Consider the following 20,925-nt stretch of genomic DNA (forward strand, 5'->3'; position numbering starts at 1 on the left):
TCAACTTGCACTCTCTGCCCTCTCTTGCCTTTGTCCCTCCCAGGTTTTTGCAGGGTGTACACAGTCTACCAGCCATCCTATTCCTCTTAAACTCCCAAAATCCAGGATCACTGCTCACCTTGTCTCATTTGTTCCTCCTTTTCTCACCCACGGCACCAACTTCCCCAGTCTGTTCAGTCCCATTCTTTCCTCCAGGACTTCAAGATATCTGTTCCCCACTTCCTCAGTTCATCCCTCGTCCGTACTCATGATCTCTTTTACCTCAAATAACCACCAAATCCCCAAGCACTCTCTTTTTCCAGGTTATTGTGATAACCTGTTATTATTCCCTCTTAAACATTCGATTTCTTTTAAATAGAGCAAACTCGGTGGTCTGATGGTTGGAGTGTCTGTTCTGAGTTTGGGAGGTTGGTGGTTCGAACCCTGCCTGAGATATAGCAAAACCTTTTAAAAATGGGATGTGATGCTCAGCATTCACGAAGGATGGAGGACAAACAACCATATGTTGGCAACCATTGCGCAGGCTTGAAGGGGCTAACGCTCTCTTCCTGCATTACAGTTCCTTGCAAGGAAATTAATACAAATCATGCCAAATATAACTCCAGGTAATCTTTTTGTTTCTTTTATCTATATGCACTCCTGAACCACTGGGCGGAATGAGTTGAAAGCTAATGGTTGTACTGAAGGGTTGCATGGGAAGATTTTATGGGGTAAAAAAACAAAAATCGTCCCTGGGGTTCAGGATGGGGTGAGGACCCTAATCCTCTCTAGGAAATGTATATCGTATAGCACCACCTGGTGGAAGCTGGTATTTCTAGCAATAAAATACCGAACATGAGAATGTCATACAAGTGGGGGGCGGGGGGGGATTACCTCATCTCGGTGGCTGCTCACCTCGTGGAATAATGATACTGAGGAGGAAGTCAACGTGGGACTGAATCAGCAAAATGTATCAATGAACCAATGTTATACAAATACCTATTTTGGGGGGCAACCATCCACCCCACCTCGAAGAGATTCGTCCGAATTGTGTGTGCAGCTTCTGAGAAGAAAGCAAATACCTATTTTGGGGGGCAACCATCCACCCCACCTCGAAGAGATTCGTCCGAATTGTGTGTGCAGCTTCTGAGAAGAAAGCAAATACCTATTTTGGGGGGGCAACCCCAGTCGACCTCCTTGGAGCCCTACTTTTTTTATTAATGCCATGAACAAACTTTGGTACACACACGGTGATGAACACTGTGGTCAAGTTTCATTGAAATCGGACGTGTAGTTTCAGAGAAGTTGAAAGTATTTATGGACGGACAGTCGACGCGGCATCCCACAAGTTCCCTGGAACTAAGTTCCAGGTGAGCTAAAAATGGGCGATCATCATATACAATGCGGTGCATATCTTCTCTGCCAGTCTAGTCTGTCTGTCTGTCTGTCGTTGTGTAGCTCTGTCCGTCAAGGCACAGCTTCGCTGGCAGCCTCCACCCACACTTCGACCCTCAACAAATCAAACCGATGACATTGTGGTCACCAATTGTCGGCCTTGGGCCTACATTTGAAAAATGAACAATGAGTCTTGTATCATGAAAGAAAGGGACGTTTTGATTATAATTTATAATCCATGCAGAGGAAATGAGGTCATGCACGTTTTGTTCGGGAGCAATCGAGGCAGCGGTCTATTTGTACTATACACCACCCAAAGGAAACTTCCATTTTCTGGGGCACTGGACCTTCATGTACTGGGTCACTGGAACTTCACATAGCACTGGGGGCACTGGACCTTCACAAACTGGGGCACTGGACCTTCACAGACTGGGGGCACTGGATCTTCACAAATTGGGGCACTGGAACTTCACATAGCACTGGGGCAATGGACCTTCACAAACTGGGGCACTGGACCTTCACAAACTGGGGCACTGGACCTTCACAGACTGGGGGCACTGGATCTTCACAAATTGGGGCACTGGAACTTCACATAGCACTGGGGGCACTGGACCTTCACATAGCACTGGGGGCACTGGAACTTCACATAGCACTGGGGGCACTGGAACTTCACATAGCACTGGGGGCACTGGACCTTCACATAGCACTGGGGGCACTGGACCTTCACATAGCACTGGGGTCACTGGACCTTCACATAGCACTGGGGGCACTGGACCTTCACATAGCACTGGGGTCACTGGACCTTCATGTACTGGGGCACTGGACCTTCACATACTACTGGAGCACTGGAATTTCACATAGCACTGGGGGCACTGGACCTTCACAGGCTGGGGGCACTGGACCTTCACATACTACTGGAGCACTGGAATTTCACATAGCACTGGGGGCACTGGACCTTCACAGGCTGGGGGCACTGGACAACCTTTGATCGATTCTGTGGGTGTGTGGACGGATCAGTGACATACGGCATATGGGTGGAAACAGACTGGACAACACATTCACACGAGGATCTCCGAGTACAATGTCTGGACAAGTGCGACGTCCCAGGGATCAAGACCTACAAGTAACACCGGCCCATTGGTTTTTATGATTATATTTTTGAACACCCACCGCCAATGACGAGATTATTTTTGACCTATAACTGTTGACTTGAGGCGACGATTTTGAAGTATTCCATGGAGGGGATGGCGGGGGGTAAGTTGAGGCCAAAGAGTCGGCCCCTCTCACTCGGTCCCTCTCACTCGGCCGCTCTCACTCGGTCCCTCTCACTCGGCCGCTCTCACTCGGCCCCTCTCACTCGGCCGCTCTCACTCGGTCCCTCTCACTCGGTCCCTCTCACTCGGTCCCTCTCACTCGGTCCCTCTCACTCGGCCGCTCTCACTCGGCCGCTCTCACTCGGCCGCTCTCACTCGGTCCCTCTCACTCGGTCCCTCTCACTCGGTCCCTCTCACTCGGCCGCTCTCACTCGGTCCCTCTCACTCGGCCGCTCTCACTCGGTCCTTCTCACTCGGTCCCTCTCACTCGGTCCCTCTCACTCGGCCGCTCTCACTCGGTCCCTCTCACTCGGCCGCTCTCACTCGGTCCCTCTCACTCGGCCATCGCGTAATGAACGCGAGGAAAAAAATGGATCCAAACGATCCGTGCGTACATAATAAATTGATGATTGGTATACACACCTCCGCAGGCGAAATGTGCACCTGAGCATTCACTTATTCTTTCATTGTGAATGTTCTTCACGATTGTTTTCATTGATGGTAAAAACAATCGGAGAAGCCAACCAGCATCGTGGTGTACACTCCGCATTTTCTTGCAAGGCCGTTGTTCTATCTTATTTTAATTATGAAATGACTGTGTAGAGCTACAGAACGAATGTGAAGTAAAAGATGAACTATAACGTGATATTAAAACGTCTGAGTACGTCATTAAGGTGAAGGAGGCGGTATTCCGTTTTACTTACTCGTCGCGTCCATCACGTGACCGGAAGTGACGTAGGTTCGTGTGACTTGTTCGAGGTGAAGAATCACGGATGTAAGTTTAGAGTTAACGCCACCACTTGTCTGGGAGGCACAACCGGGACGCGATGTTATGTGGTGGGTGTGAGTACGGCGAACTCGAATCCCTTCCTCTGGAAATTGACTTTTCAACCAAACATGCGAATAATTTCGGGGAAATGTCATTAATTATATTTTACTTACTGGATGTGGAGACGTGAAGCAATGCTTATTTACCCCTGGTTGCTCCACTGGATCCCAGTTGGTAAGGCCTGGTATTTTAATAGATGATTGGACCCAGTGCTGCCTTGAATTGGTTGATGGAGGTTCCTTTTATGGCATATTCAGACAGCCCATTCCAATTGTTTATACTTCTGACACAAAGAAGGTATTGTGCCTGTTTTTAGTTGTGCAATACTTCTTTCTCACTTTCTTGATGTGGCATCTGGTTCTTGAGTTCTCGTTCGTGTTAAAGAATTTCTGGGGGATTAAATTTACGTTGTTGAGCCCTGGACAGTTCTCTCGAACAAGCCGACGGCACCGAGACAGCAGACCGGTCTCCCAGGAGTGACCCAGAGATCCCCGACGTCCAGGATGGTGTACCCCCGCCCACACGAAGTCATGGCCACGAGAGAGAGAGACAGACAGAGACAGACAGAGACAGACAGAGACAGACAGAGACAGACAGAGACAGACAGAGACAGACAGAGACAGACAGAGACAGACAGAGACAGACAGAGACAGACAGAGACAGACAGAGACAGACAGAGACAGACAGAGACAGACAGAGACAGACAGAGACAGACAGAGACAGACACAGACACACAGACAGAGACAGACACAGACAGACACAGACAGACACAGACAGAGACAGACACAGACACACAGACAGAGACACACAGACACACAGACAGAGACACACAGACACACAGACACACAGACACACAGACACACACACAATAAGGATCGGGCCGGTCCTTGGGGACCAATCAACACTCTGACCGTGACGTTCTGACAAATCCGGGAAGTTTGGAAGATTTGGCCCTTGACTTGCGTTTGCTGGGGGGGGGGTGGTACAACCACTGCGATGAGGTATCCCTGATAGTTTCTGGGGATTAAGTTGACCAATTCCTTTCATTATCTTAAGTATCTCTATTGAGCTCTGCTTATTGTCTCCTGTAGACAAGTGTCGGTAGGTTCGGTGCTCCGTCTGCCAGGGTACTCGAGGTGTCTGAAATCTGGCACGAGCCTGGTTGCCCTCTGTTGGACTTTCTCAAGTCGGTCTTCGTTCTTGTATATAGGGCACCAAACTGAGTTGCGATATTCAAGAGTTTGTCTCACTATTGTTTTATACAATCGGAGCAGCCTTTTCTTCCTCAATGCCGAGAATGATCCTTTTTTTTTCTTCATTTTGAGATTCACGTTCGTTTTCCTCACTGCATCTTCACCATGAGAGCTGAATGACAAACGTGTCAAACAAAACACCCAAATCTCTTTCTTCGTTCTCGTTTTTTTATTTCATTTATGCACGAATCACTTTCTATGGTGTAGACAAACTTTTGGTTCGCTACTCATAGTGGACCACTTTCCATTTATTCTCATTGAATGGAAGCTGCCAAAATATGTCTATTATATTTGTGTTATCAAAATATTTCACAAAATTATTATATTTGTCTTCCTTAGAGAATTATATTTCACAGAACATATAGATACATGGATTGAACTTTGAAAACCGGTGAGTCATTCTGGCACAACCCTCAGAACGTCTCGATCTTCCAATAAAATGGAAACAAAATGAAGAATTTAAATTTAATTTGAGACGTTTAACTGTATGTAAGATAGCTTGCCCTGGCGTCCTGCCTTCCCACCTCATCGGTGCGTGATGATGCCTGGTGTTGGCTTAATGGTTAGTGTGGTGGGCTTGGAATCCTAGGATCCTGAGTTCAAATCCTGCTCTGCTGTTCAATTAATACCAGGTGGGGTTGACTCTGCCTGTCATCCTTCCGAGGTCGGCAAAATGAGTGCCAGCTTTCTGGTATCCTGTGTCGGAGTGGCGACCTGTGCAGGATGGTACCCAATAGACAAGGAGACTGCTTCGGCAGCACCAACGCTCTGCAAATCGTGTGGTCCCAATGGATGGACGGTGCATGGTGATTTGTGTCTCGTCATTGCCAATAATGGTGCGACAGGTGCCTTGATAAAGGTGGTGTATTGACCCTCCTCTAAATTGGGAAATATTTGACTTTTAATACTTACAAACCGTTCACCATTTCCTTGATTCTCAGTTGTTTTGTTCATTGTGATAAAACGTAGCTATCGATAAATAGTGTGATCAAGTGACATTACTTGATGTTTGGACATAACTGAGGTCATGCACCCACTATTTGAAGAGCTTTTGGGCCAAAATAAGTATTGATGAACTGTGATGGCGTCATAACAAATTATTGTATCTGGATCCAGATTTGGATCTTTACCAAAATCAAATCACTTTGTCCTTGGCACACACCCAACCTGTCCCCCAATTTTTGTCTGAATCGTCCACAACTTTTTGAGATATCCCATTCACTGACAAGCAAACGGGTGAAAACATAACCACCGCCCCTTTTCGGTGGCGGAGGTAATAAACGCTACTGATGTGGTTGTTTGTGATTAATGGCTTCATATATTGATGAAATCCTGCCACGGCTCCTTTTCCCAGCTTCTGTCCATATTTAGCGCCTGCATTTTTGTATTTGGAGTTGGGGACACGATGTCAGCCTTCCGGCCTGAAGAGCGCGTGCGCTGCTTGAGCTACCAGGGGAGCAAGGTGGAAGTGAGAGATGGAATTCCCGTGCAACGCTACTTCCGTTCTGGCAAGGAGATGCTGCGCATGGCAGGAGTTTATCAGGATGAGGATAACTTTGAGGAAGCTTTCATTCTCTACACCAAATTCATCACGTGCGTGTTTGATGACGTGCCAGAGGTTTGCATGAGGCCTCAACATGCATCGCACTGTTGTTATAATTATAATTATTATTATTATTATTTTGGCAGGTATCACCAATGTGCATCTCTTTAATTGAAACGTCATACCGACTGTGCCCCAGGCTGTTTGTGGAGAAGTTACCGGAGCACTGTGACTACAAGTCTGTGGCACCACAGATCCGTGCAGAATACACCAAGGTCTTGGCACACACACCCTCTCTCCCTTGTCCCAGCACATTTGCATTAGCATTATTTTGTTGTGCAAGTTTTGTCTTATCCTCACTTTCCGAAAGCATTGCTTTCTCGTTGCTGAAGGGTTTGTATGATTTGTATGATTGAGTGCACATTATGAGGGGAGAGAAGGAATGAGAAGGGGAGACAGGGAGGGGATGTTAAACGTTTTGTTGCCTTTGTTCCATACACTATATTACCAAAAGTATTGGGACAGTAATGAGATGTGCAGGTTTGTTAATTAGCCATTTGCTTTTTAATTGGTAGTCATTTACTTTGGTGGCATATGTTGGTATATACATTGGCAGGTATAATATTGCACCATTCTTCCTTTGAAATAAGTTTAGATCTGGTGATGCATTTTGCTCTGTTGACTGTGCCCCTCACATTGTCTTGAACGTCTGGTCCTTGATGCAATGCTTAGAATAACATGCATGGTCCCATCCCTTTGTTTCGCAGAAGCTTAAGTCTGTCTTTCCTATTGCTGAGGAAGTAAAAAAGAAACTCATTGCAAAATACTCCCAAGAATACCAGAAATACTTGGAACACGAGGTAAGCTTGTGCACAGGGTTACATGCAAATGGTAATGCCGTAGAACATTACACATGTGTTCACTTGTCCTTATTAAGTCAGATATCGTGTGTTTGCCTGCTGTGTTTGTTGAGTAGGAACGAGAAAAGGATCACTTCCGTGCATTGGAGGATGAACGGCAGCGGCTGGATGCCGTGCGCCAGCAGCAGCGTGAGGAGGCCGAGTTTCGCGCCTTCGAGGACTCTCTTCGGCGGCGCGAGTTGGAGCGTGAGCGCCTTGAGATAGTCAGCACTTTCGGGACCTCCGAAGCTGCCACAAACTCCAAATTACTCGTCGACGGGGTTCAAGCCCCGCCAGTGATTCCCGCGGATCGACAACCCTCCCATGAACTGCAGACCATCAAAGCAGGGAATGACAGCCAAGCTGGAAAAGTTCCCGTGGTTGACCGATCCTGCAAGCCGGTGGCACTGAGCCGGGAAAAATGTAAGTTTTGATCCATGCACAGAGAGTGTGGTTAGGAAGTGTGTACCAGAGGTGAGGAAATGGCAGTTCATTAGGAGAGAATGGTCGACGGCACCTTCCACCTCGGGATGAATACTGAGAGGTTGTGCGATTTAATGTTTTCCAACAGGTCGAGATAGGATTAGGCCAAATGGTGAGAGACAGCGACACTGACTTCAATGAATGCAGGAAATTGCAATTGCAATGAATGAAAACCTATCTCTTCGAAGGCTAGAGAAACTCAAAGGAGCAATTTGTATGCTGCCTGATGAAAGCTTGTTAAAGTTCATGCACTTACCCATGATCCCTACATATGTGATGGATTTATAAATGATGCTGAGGATCAGTGCCCCCAGAAGGGGTTGCTTATTCAAATGACCTGTAAGAAAGTGAAATACATATCTCTGCTCTGTCTGTCTGTCACGCTATCTCCTAAAACGGTTTTGCAGAAATTTACCAAACTTGGTAGTAATGATCACGACATGGCAACAAGGTGTGAGAGTTTTATCATTTTTGGCCACTTCCCCTGGGTGAGATCAAAATGTCAAAGACCAAAAAAGCGATTTGTGGGCACATTTTAAATTCGAGCCAAGTCGATGGCACACCATCACAAATCCCTACGCTTCCCAGGTAAAGCAAAGTTAAAAGATGGCAATAAGTTCCACCAGGAATGACCCAATATCAAAGTTCGAGTTAAATATTTTTTTTTCCGTTTTGACGTCTGTGAACTTAGGTTCCTACCCCCTTGAGCATGAACCGGGGTCAAATCCTAAAAAAATCGTTATATATTTCATGCGTCCTCCAATGTTTATACGTATAAATTTGCATTTAAAAAAATGTGCCCATAATTGCATTTTTGACCACAGTGGGCAAGGCCAAAATGATACTGCTCTTGCACCTTCGTGCCATGTGCATAATTTCGAAGTTTGGTGAATTTTTCTGCCCAACCCATAAGGAGATAGCACTTGGTTTTTCAAACCCGCGGCGTGACCCCAAGTGGGGTCGCCGAGCAAATTTTGTGGGGTCGCGGGCGTCCGCTTGCAGCAAAAAAAAATGTCTATTTTCAATCGGTGTTCGCTTTTATGGGATGTAATATAAACGGTTCGTTCAAAGTATGGGAACCGGCACAACATGACGCTTGGAATGGGATCCAGCCAATGCACGGGCTCGCTGAAGGGCGGTTCATTTTGGTGGGAAATTAGTGGTTTGATCCACGGCCTCTCAGACTCAGACTCTGACTCTATCATTAACGTCTATTAACGTCTCCACGTATGACTCGAGACCTTATTTGTGATGGCAGCACCGGCCACCAGCAAATCTCGAGAACGTTCTTACCAGGATAAATTTCTGGACCTTGGATTTTACTCCGTGGTGGATAAAAGTGGGGCACAGAGGCCTCAGTGTGTGATTTGTTTCGAAGTGCTTTCTCCAGAGTCTATGAAACAAAATAAGTTGCAGAGGCATTTGACTACAAAAAATGCGCCTTATCAGGATAAGGAGAGAGCATTCTTTGAGAGGAAACTTCTTGCACTCAAGAATACGCGTCTTGACAGAGAGGGTACATGCCATCAGACCAATTCTTGGGCATTAGAGGCCTCGTATCGAGTGTCGCTCCATGTTACCAAGACTAAAAAGCCTCACTCCATTGCGGAAGGACTTGTGCTGCCATGTGCAAAGGACATGGTATCTCTGATGGTTGGGGAGGAAGCGGTGAAGAAACTGGCAGTTATACCCCTCTCTGACAACTCCATCCAACGCAGAATTGAAAATATGAGTCTGGACGTAACGGCTCAGGTCGTACAGAAGATCAAGGAATCGCCGTGGCGCGCCATACAGTTGGACGAGTCCACTGATATCGCATCGTACGCGCAACTCATCGTCTGGGTCCGCTTCATCAAGGCTGATAACCTTGTCGATGAGCCTCTGCTCATCAAACCATTGGAGGCCACCACCAAAGGCGAGGACATTTTTGTGAAAGTGGAGCAGTTTTATCGTGACCATGATCTGGACTTCGGAAAGTTGCTCGGTTCTACAACAGATGGCGCGCCAGCAATGTTAGGAGTGCGTTCTGGATTCAAGGCTAAATTGCTTGAGGTGGCTCCTTAGACCTCTGTGGTACACTGCATGATTCACCGAGAAGCGCTCGCCTCTCATAATTTACCACAAACCTTGCAGAGCGTGCTCTCAGAAGTCCTAAAAATGGTGAATCGCATCAAATTGAGCGCCCTCAACACTAGGTTATTCAGGCTATTCTGCCAGGAAATGGATGCCGACCAGAAGAATTTACTATTCTACACTCGTCAGATGGTTATCTCGAGGAAACCTTCTTCTGCGCGTTTACGAGCTCAAAGATGAACTGAAGGAGTTCCTACGCACACAAGGGAAAATGGCATAGGTAGCATTGCTTGAGTCGGACTCTTGGCTGTCAGAACTGTGCTATCTCGTTGACATCTTTGAACGTCTCAATGTCCTCAACCGCTCCCTCCAAGGCAAAGACGCCAACCTCATGATTTTTCACGACAAAATGAGCGGATTTCTGACGACTCTAACATTACTGGCAGTCAAAGCAGCTGTTAAGTGCTTCAGCCTTTTCCCCCGTCTGGTGGAGCATCTAACGACCTGCCAGTACGATGATACTGAGCTCAACAGTCTTTCTGGGGAGATAGCACGTCACCTTCAGTCGCTCATTGAACAGTTCGAGCACTATTTCCCTGAGCTGGATGTGCAGTCCTTTTCTGTGGTTCGGGACCCTTTCACGGCTCCATTAGACTCTATTGCTGATGAAGATGATACAGCACAGGAAGACCTTGTACAGCTCCAGCAGGATTCAGGAGCGCAGGCTCTTGCACGGACGAATTCGTTGTCGACATTGGTGCAATATGCTGCCGTCGTACCCAACCCTGTTACGGCACGGCATTAAGGTTCTCATGCCATATCCTTCATCATACTTTTGTGAGCAGTCGTTCTCCACCATGGTATTGATTAAAACAAAGTACAGAAATCGCCTAGAAATGGAGCATGATGTGATCCTGGCATTGTCATCTACTTATCCACGAATAGATAAGTTGGCTTCTGAAAAACAGGCTCATCCTTCTCACTGATATATCTAAATGTCATTCGGACTAAACTTCTGAAACATTCAACTGTACTATTTGGATACTGTCGGCTATTCTCCGTTTACTCGTCTATGAAAACATGACGATGGTGAATAAAGTAAACAGTAAATGTTCTTGTGTCATCTGAAATCTTATCTTGTATATTATGAATTGGGTTTTGAATCTTTTGGGTCGCGCGATGTGGAGAGGTTCTGAAATTGGGTCGCCACTAAAAAAAGTTTGAAAACCACTGAGATAGCATGATGGACGGATAGACGGAGCCAATTACAATATCCCCCCCTTGTTTTTTTTCAAAAAGTGTGGAGTTAATGAAACTGCATTTGCAATCAACACTGTGGGACCCCTGAAATGTGTAACGATTTTTTTTCAATTTGACCCCTGCTTCATGTCCGAGTGGGTGAGGACTTAGGGTCACAGTGGTCAAAATGGAAAACTCAAAATTTGATATTGGGTCATTCCTGGTGGAACGTTTTTCCATATTTCAACTTTTCTTTCGGTGGGAAGTGAGAGGATTTGTGATGGTGTGCCATCGACTTCTCTCTTGCTGAGGCTGTAGAAAATTTCTCACATGACCCTCAAAGCAGGAAATTGTGAGAAAATGAGTTGAATGCGAACCTTGTTCACACCCACAACTAATTCAGACGAATAGTGTTTTATACCATCATTAGTCGAGCTCCATTACCACTCATACAAGTTAGTCATACGGAAGTGTTGTGGCTTCAAATTATTGGCACTTCTTTCACTCCTGGGTGCAATTCCACACATGTGGGGATAGTTTTTTGCGAATTATAATGCACAGAGAACAATCCTCTGAACGTAGAAATTCTACAAACCATAGCACATTCCTCCATATTCCAGTTCTCTGTAAAGTCTTTTTGCTTTGCCTCACAGTTTCTCCCTTCTGCCGGCGAGTGTCCTTAAATATAGTGAGTGACCGTGAAAATTGCAACCTCTTTTGAAAGCGATTAGTTGTACGGGATTAACTTTTTTGAAGAAAGCGCATGGTTTTACAAGTGAGAATTGGCTGCAAGACTCGTGTGTTAAACGCGATATGAAGTTAAATACAAAAATGATTTGTAATTCGCAAAGTTCATCAATCGAGATCAGTGTTTATGGTGTGATGGGATAGGAGGACATGTTTGGTTTTTATTTATATACGAGCAAATACCACCTGTCACTTTGCTGAGGGGAATAGAAAAAGAGGGGGGAGAGGGAGGACATTTGTGGAGGGGGAAAGGAAGAGGAGGGAGGGGGGAGTGAGGAGGGAGGGAGAGTGAAGAGGGGTGGGGGAAGGGAATGCAGACGTGCAGTGGAGCATTAATTACAATTCATACTGTCTCATCAAAATGATTCTGCATAGAATAACAGTGAAAATGGAAACAAAGTTATGTCTGAAATCCTCTTTCTACCGATCACACGATAAACACATCCCAGAGACAAACACCACCTGGACATGTCCGGAGATGGACGCAGCCCGGACGCATCTGGAGCCAAGCTGTCCGTCGACGAGCTACCTTCCGGTTGCATCCAGAGACGAGCTCCCATCCGGATATGTCCAGAGATAGAAATTGAAAGAAAGAGAGAGAAAAACAAGAAAGAGAAACATGTTGGATGAGGGTGTTGCACTGTTTCGAGATGTATATATGTGTATATATGTATATATATATATATATATATATATATATATATATATATATATATATATATATATATATATATATATATATATATATAGATGTATACATATATAGATATATATATATATATACATACACATATATATATATATACACATATACACATATACACATATATAGATAGATAAGGGTAGGGGAGTTAGCATGGCAAATATGTTATGCTTTCTGAAAACACACACACACATACACGATATATAATGATTGGAGTCGGTGTGATTACTGACTACAGCTACAGTACATATTGTATTTAAATAAACAAATTTCAAAAATAATGTTGCATTGTAGACATTTCAAAGAGATGTGCTGCCAATCGTGTGACGGGTGGAAAAAAATCCTCTTTAATTTAGAAAACACGTTAATATGGCAAACAGCTCAGAAATTGGATGTTATCAAATATATTTTGCTTTGAAACTGACAAAGAGAAACAATATAACCTTGGTAAAGCACACCTGGTTCATCATGTACCTTTTCCTTGTAGCAACTGCCGACTCCATGCTGATTGGGACATGAACTGTACCGTTATTGACTGTAGGGCACTGGGCAAGTGGTTTAAGCACTCAAGCAAGCACTCTAATTAAATGGTTGATAAGGAATGGTGACTTGGCAAACGAAAGCAAACTGATTGGTAATGACAAAAAACTGAACATTGCCGATTTCTTAACATTTTCAGATTTAGTTAATTAATGCACATGATCCAATCCTCAAAACTCAAATTATATTTTGTTATATAGTTGAATTTGTCCGTGAGAGTAGATCGTGGAAAATCGTATCATATAACGCATGAAATTGCTCCAAGCTCCTAATTTGAAAACTATTGTCCTGACAAAAGCGATGTATATACAACGATTTGTAGCTATGATGAACAGGCATTCAATAATGAGTGAGGAAAGTGGGGGGGGGGGAACAACATTTTGAGTGCTTTATTGTTAATAAACCGTTGCGGCCTGTTCCAACTCAAGGCATTGTTGAGCAGGCCGAACAAAATAGCGAATTAAGTCCCCAGCCAGGTAACCGAGGATGCCTTAAGATACTCGCGAGGTGGCCAAGGATGCACCTCGTAAAGGATATAATTAAATAAGGCCGTTAATTATCTTCAAAAGGGGTGTTTTAATTAACCCAAACACCCAATTTGCACTCTTGCACTTCCTTGGAGTTTTCTTTGTGTGCATGCAAAGTTTCAGGCTGCTAGATTTTATGGTTTTGGAGTTATGGAACACACACACACACACACACACACACACACACACACACACACACACACACACACACACACACACACACACACACACACACACACACACACACACACACACACACACACACACACACACACATCTTCTTATAGATAACATTGAGGCTTGTAGTAGAAGGAAGGTAATGCAGTGTAAAAGGACATTGCACTGATGTTGTGGGGTAATGGTGCAACAGCTGAACACAATAAGCAAGCAAATGAACAATGTCACAAAAACCAAGGTTATTTGATGAATTGTTGTCCTACCATTAGCAGGGCGTAATCCAAACTTTAGTGTCTTGAAAAGATAAGCTCGAGATACTCAAACCCCCACCGACCTGTCTGCGATTATCAGAACAACAGGTCTTGCGCTTCATGAGAGATGCCATTACTGTTGAGCTCGTGAGAGATGCCACGTTGAGCTCGTGTTGAGATTACTGTTGAGCTTCAGATTCCACAGACTTGGGAGAGCTGGATGTGATGCTCTTGTGCCAGTCCATATGGGAGAGCAGTTTGAGCTACCTCAAAAGATTCACCAAAAGTGATGTATTTTGTTTGAGATATGCCGACTGCATCAAATACGGTTTCTTGCTCCAGGGTTTCTCAGTTGTCCGTCAGATTTAGCTTGGAAACTTATTTCTCACACCATGTCGACTCATATGGCCTGAACCAGGAACAGTTTTTTTTTTGTTTGAATCTCTGGTTTAAAACTCGGACGTGTAATGTGGCCTCAAGTTTGCATTTTATTTTTCTAAGAATTTGAGGCTCAAGGCAACGGTGGGAAGCAACATATCGACAATGGGACAACAAGTTAGGGAGCAACCAAATCGGAAAGACAACAGACATAAACGCAGGTTATGACAACGGCCCATAAAAACGTGTGTGAATCTCTTGACAATTAAACACTGGAGCAGGTATCCTCAGCTTTGAAAATTAACTCTTGGAGCAGAGAAGGTGGCATCTTGCTGCGGAGGAACCTGGAACCAGAACCAATTTGTTGTAAGCAAATGACCTCTTAACAAGACCATCAGATAAGACAGAAACATGCTAAAGTTAGAAAATTGATGTAATTCCATCCATTTATTTAATCATTTTGTGAAATGTTGGTTAATTCATTTCCTTCTCTCACCTTAATAGACTGAAAATAAGTATATATTGTGTTGGAAACCATTCTTTCCCAACTGCCTTTTAATTGTCCAAAAGAAGAGAAATATGCATTTGAGTATTATCTAACATTTGTTGCACAAGTCTTGTCGAAACAGCTATGACCGTCGTCGGGGTGGACAAGATGGAAACAGAAGGGAACTCTCAAGAGGGAAAACTGGAAATTTGGAAGGAGAAGCGATTGGGGTGGGGTTAATGAGGGTAGAAAAGATCATAGTTTTAGATTAGGAACGATCTGAGATGATGGTGCACAGCTGTCTTGAAGACCTAAAGGGAAGAATTAGATTGAAGAAAATGAAAAAGTTGGTTCCACAGGTGGGGAAAAAAGAGGTGTGAACAAGTGGAGGTGAGCAGTGATCCTGGATTTAGATAATATCCCCAGAAGGGGGTTGATGGTGTACCATGTGAGCCCTGCAGAAACCTGGGGTGGGGGGGGGGGGAAGGATAAAGCATGGGAAGAGAAGAAAGTGTAAGGCCAGAAAGGTGACGCTAGAACACAGAGACCACCGACCTGTTTGTGAAGGTGAAGTGATAGGCCCACAGACTCAGCTTCATGGTGGAAGATTCCGATAATCTTAAAGGCCTTTATTTCCATGGCGTCAAGCTGAGCAAGATGTGAGGCAGGGGAGCTAGTCCAGAGGTAATCAGTACTCCATCAAGCTGCAGATGAAAGCCTGGTAGGTGGATAGCAGTTCAGGTGTGCCAAAGAAGGACTTTGTATGATGGAGGATGCTCAATCAGTGGCTGGCTTTGGAAGTCAACTTTGAAATGTTGTTGCGCAATAAAGATCGTAGTTGATAGTGAGACCCAGAAGATTGAATGACTGAACTTCCTCAAGAGGATTGTTAAGAAAGTAGATGGGAAGGTTTGCCAGATGGTCCTTTTGGAGGGAAACAGTGAGTGTGTGAAATTTGTCAGGATTGAAAGACATATTCCAAGTGTTTGACCAGCTTATGATTATTTTTTTTTCAAGGTCTGAAGAGAGGGAAGAGGCTACAGCCTGTCTTTCTGAAGAATGAGGGATACCACGGCAGAGGGTGGAGTCTTCAGCAAACAGATAAATGGGATTTTCCAGAGTCAGAGAGATCAATGCTGAAGATCAGGAATAGGACTGAGTCCAGAACACTGCCGAATCCAGCGCGATCAAGTTGGGGCACTCCAGCCTTGAGAGGGAGAGGAGATGAAAGGATTCCATTGAGTGCCACATTTTGGCTATGAGAGTAGAGGAAGTCAGTAAGCCATGTGTGGAGTTGATCTTAGATGCCATAGGCAGAGTTTGGAGAGTAAGGGAAGCTTCTAGACTATCTCAAAAGCACGAGATATGTCCAGAGAGATGGCCCAGATCTCGTGTCTGATATTGAGGGCCTCCATCCATTGTTGGGTGAGTAGAAGCAGCATGTCCAAGGTGGAGTGACCTGGTCTGAAACCAAATTGGTGATTTGAAATGAAGTTGTTGGAGAAAAGGAAGGATTTCATATAAACTGTGATGATGGATTCCATGACCTTGCTGATGATTGGAAGTAAGCTGATAGATAGGTCTGTCGTTGAGGTGATCAGTTTTTGCACCTTTTTAATGTAATGCAGTGAAGTTGGTGGATTTCCAAGCAGATGGAAGATGACATAGGGAAAATGACAGTGAGAAGGGTAGAGAGAGGATGTGCAAGAGCGGCAGAGCAAGTTTTTCGGACATGTAAGCTGATGCCATCCAGTCCAGTGGCAGAGTCAAAGTTGAGGGTTGAAAGAACCTTCTCTGCCTTATCAGGTGCAAAATACAGAGTCCAGGCGCAGTTGGGTATGACAGGGAAGGGTGGGTACCGAGAGTGAGGGGTTGGAGATGCAAGATTTGGAAGCAAACACAGAATTGAGGCATTCATCCTTCTCAAGAGCAGAGTTTGCTGTGGTGCCATTTGAAGAGAGGGAAGGGATGTAAAGGGGACATACACCAGAGACAGATTTTACAAGGTGCCACCAGGTTTTCGAGGAGGGAGACAAGTTTTAAAGTTCATTCTTGAGGTTGGACAGATGTTGTTTTCTGGCTCTCCTGAGAGTTGACATAAACACTTACTGCAGACTTTTTGAAATGATTTGAGATTACCTTCGGGAGGATTAACCTTTCAGGAAGAGTTGGCAAGTTGTTTTAGAGCAACTGCCTCACCACATGATTCAGTGTACCATGGGTGGGAAGAAGGGTAGGCTAATTAAGACGAGATGGGATGAATCTGTGCATGAGAGAGAGCAGGTTACTGTGGAAGAATTCCCAGGCTAAGTTAACATCAGGGGTAGTAGATATGGGAGACCAGTCCTGAATAGAAATGCTGCTTGCAGTCCCAGCCAATCTGCTTGAGTAAACTGCCAGACTCGCTGTCATTGAGGCAGCTCTCTCTGAGAATAGCCAGAGAGATGTTGACTTTCACAAGCATCTGATCAGATGAACTAATTGGAGCAGATGGAGAGCAGGAGACATTTGTGGAAAAGTTTGTCATCACTAAATCCAGAAGGGAGGATTTGCCATTGGGAGAAATCCGGGTTGGAACGTTCACAGATCGAGTCAGTCCCATGGAGTTTCAGATGTCTTTTGCTGAAGTGTCATGCCTGATGAGAGAGAGAGAGAGAGAGAGAGAGAGAGAGAGAGAGAGAGAGAGAGAGAGAGAGAGAGAGAGAGAGAGAGAGAGAGAGAGAGAGAGAGAGAGAGAGAGAGAGAGAGAGAGAGAGAGAGAGAGAGAGAGAGAGAGAGAGAGAGAGAGAGAGAGAGAGAGAGAGAGAGAGAGAGAGAGAGAGAGAGAGAGAGAGAGAGAGAGAGAGAGAGAGAGAGAGAGAGAGAGAGAGAGAGAGAGAGAGAGAGAGAGAGAGAGAGAGAAAAAAAAAAAAAAAAAAACACACTACACTGAGGCAATTTGCATGGTGACAATTGAAATTGCCACATACGAGGAAGAGAGAGTTGGTATGAGTGGTTTATTTCTGGTTTTATAAACTTTTACTCATGGAGGTTCAGTGGAAAAACAAAATGCTTGGAATGAGGTCACAGTGTCCACTTAATGTTGAATGTGTGTATATCGACGTGTTGTGTTGCAACATCAGATGTTCATGCAGTTCATGGCCTACGCCGTATAACTGTACCGAGGAACCTGCATAGCAAATTTCTGGAACAGGCAGTGGTGAACACGGAACGTGGGATTGAGACCTGCGGCATCCTCTGTGGGAAGATGGTAAGCACTGTGGTGACTGTAAGTGCATTTTCACCCCGCTGTGTTCAGTCGTGGGTGATTTTGGCAACTTGAGCTCCGTGATGTTCCCGTGTTTCTTTACCAGTTCAAACCTCCATATTTTGCCCATTATCCATCCATTCATTCCCACTCTGTCTCTTTGTTCCTATTCTTTCCTCTTGACATTCCCATTGTTTTATCAACAGGATGGCAAGCTTCATGTTTTGTACTCCCTCAAAATTTCATTTTCATTCTCTCATTCTTGGTTTCAGCACAAGTGCAGTGGTGTTTTATAAATGATTACCGTATTTTCCGGTGTATAATTCGCACTTTTTTATCGGCGAAAAAGGTAAAAGTTGGGGGTGTGGTTAATACACGGGTCGAGGAAAAAAAGTCTTAAAAATGATCAATGCTGAATTTCAATGATATTCCGAATGAACACTTTTTTACCAGTCAGAATTGCTGTTAAGCTAAATTTTGTCATTTAAATTTTGAAAATTGGTTTCAGGTTAAGATTTTTGTACAGCGTTTTGTTAATCGTGTGCAGAAATTAAGTTTTAAAAAACCCCGGAGACGCCCGGAGTTTAGGTGCGTGGCGTATATAGAGCCTCACGGCTCTGAAAACACCATTTAACACAAAAGAACACTTGGTCTCACATCGAAAGAAGAATTATTCACAATAGCTCGAGTTTTTGTCGAGGACATTTGCAGATCAAGTGTATAACAACTTTGTTAACACTCCAAATATAGCAAAGATTGAAAACAACAGCGAGAGTGTCCTTCACGTTAAGCCGTGCACCAAACTTCTCGTAACTCACTCTCAGCTCCATCCTTTTTTGTCCCGCCTCCGTTGGAAGGAAAACGCACTGGTTACGTTCTTGTAAATGGATGCTATTCAGTCTCTGGAGGGAAAGGACCGCTACAAGTCTAATAACGGAGCACCTACCTCAAGCTTGCGCAGAATGTGACGTTCAATACTGCTGGTCACGAGAAGGATTGATTCGCTGTCATGCTTGCCTGCACTACAGACAGTGGTAAGCTTCCTGCTTTTGTCGTGTTGAAGAGGAAGACAATGTCCAAAGACAAGTTTCCACCCAGCATCATAGGGGTGGATAGATGAGGGACTGGGTGCACATGGTCTGGAGTACAGAGACATGACAAAATTAAATAGACACCTTAAATTTCTTCATTTCCTCTGTATAACGCAGTTTTACTCAGTGATTTGTACTAATATTTGACAATTTCTTTGCAGAAAAGAGTTCCTGGGTCTTGTACGACAAGTAACTATGCCTCAAACCCAGGGAGCACACAAACGTTCTGATTTTCAGAGAACTAATTGTTGGCCATTCGGAAGGTGGAGTCAGCCAGCATCAGATAGCTCAGAACCTTGGCATTCCACTTTCTACGGTCAATTGGGAGATTGTGCAATTCACCAGCGAATGCAAGGAATCCACAGCTTATCGTTCTGGTCCATCTGGACCCTCAGAAAGATATCTTCGAGCTATCAACCGGTCCATTGAGAAAACTCCCCGTTGCAAGGCAGCAGATGTTGCAGAGGAGGTCCATATTAGCTCAAGAACTGCTGTGCGGTACCTTCATCAACTGGGCTACTATGGGGAGAGCAGTGAGGAGAAAACCTTTTCTTAGACCAGCCAACATTCAAAGGAGAAAGAGTGGGCTGACGAGATGGTCAACAGACCCTTGGAGTTTTGGCAAACTGTCATTTTTTTCAGAAGAATCCCAATTTGCTCAATTTTTAGACAGTGGATGCATATGGGTCTGGAGACTTCCCAGTCGAGAGTTTTCTGTGAACCGATTGCAGCCAACTGTCAAACACGGTGGTTTTTCAGTGATAGTGTTGGGAGCAATCTGGAGCACTGGTCAGTCAGAGCTTGTGGAGTGTGTTGGTAACATCAACTTTATGACACACATTTCTATCCTTGAGGATGGATGTCTCCCTGTCTTCTCCACTGGTCAGATGGTCAAAAACACTGTTCATGGAAGATGGAGCTCCATGCCACACTGCAAAAAAGACCAAAGAATGGCAGGGCAGAAATGGGATCAAGTGACTTCCATGGCCAAGTCAGTCTCCTGGCATGCATCCTATTGAACACCTCTGCGCCATATTGTCCAGGAAACCAACATCACGAGCAGAATTGCTGAACCTTTTGCGGGAAGCCTGGGCAGAAATCCCACATGAGAAAATTTTGGAACTTGTTAGTTGTATGCCTAAAAGAGTAAAAGCATTGAAATCTGCAAATGCAAGTCTCCCAAATACTAGTGTGTGTATTAAAATGGATCAAATGTTCTTCAAATGTTCAATAAATAAATTCCTTAAAAATCATTGTGTCCATTTACTTCTGTCATGTCTGTGTAGTCGGCCGGATGGCGGTCTCTCCCGACGACGGAGCATGCTTGGCCTGGATGCGTTCATTTGTCACAAGACTGCTGACACCAAAGCGCTGCTCCGTCAGACCAACACCGATCAAGCATGTTAGGCCTGGATGCGTTCATTTGTCACAAGACCGACGACACCAAAGTGCTGCTCCGTCGGACCAACACTAATCTCATCCTCATTCCAGGTGGGATGACCGCTCCTGCAGCCCCTTGATGTGTCCATCAACAAGCCGTTCAAGGACGGGCTACTTCTCTGCTGGTCCGACTGGATAATGAGTCGGGAGAAGACCTACACCAAGAGCGGGAGGATGAGAAAGGTCGACCTTCTGGATCGTCAAAGTGTGAGAGGTGATACCATTGGACATCATCAAGTGAGCATTTCTGAAATGCTGCATCTCCAACATGGACGGCACAGAAGACGACATCATTTGGGGGAGGAGGTTGCAAATGACATGGACAGCGACG

The 20,925-nt window shown here is 44.9% G+C and overlaps 1 protein-coding gene across 7 annotated transcripts in view; it reads left to right on the forward strand.

Annotated features, from left to right (window-relative positions):
• The first annotated feature begins 2,396 nt into the window (after positions 1-2,396).
• Positions 2,397-20,925, forward strand: part of LOC147026884 (STAM-binding protein-like) — a 30,489-nt gene continuing 11,960 nt past the window's right edge. Inside the window, exons 1-7 of one of the 7 annotated variants that reach the window (XM_085882783.1) lie at positions 2,397-2,497; positions 6,124-6,362; positions 6,512-6,587; positions 7,080-7,172; positions 7,289-7,634; positions 17,939-18,066; positions 20,441-20,925. The exon at positions 20,441-20,925 is cut by the window's right edge and continues 497 nt beyond it. In XM_085882783.1, coding sequence (XP_085738909.1) covers positions 2,405-2,497; positions 6,124-6,362; positions 6,512-6,587; positions 7,080-7,172; positions 7,289-7,634; positions 17,939-18,066; positions 20,441-20,515 — 1,050 coding nt within the window. In that variant the 5' untranslated portion in view covers positions 2,397-2,404 and the 3' untranslated portion in view covers positions 20,516-20,925. The other 6 variants (XM_085882777.1, XM_085882779.1, XM_085882778.1 and 3 more) reach the window with 6 other exon arrangements.

The sequence above is a fragment of the Eptatretus burgeri genome, chromosome 5 (assembly GCF_056783735.1).
Source record: "Eptatretus burgeri isolate ZD-2024b chromosome 5, Ebu_testis_v1, whole genome shotgun sequence".
Classification (NCBI taxonomy): domain Eukaryota; kingdom Metazoa; phylum Chordata; class Myxini; order Myxiniformes; family Myxinidae; genus Eptatretus; species Eptatretus burgeri.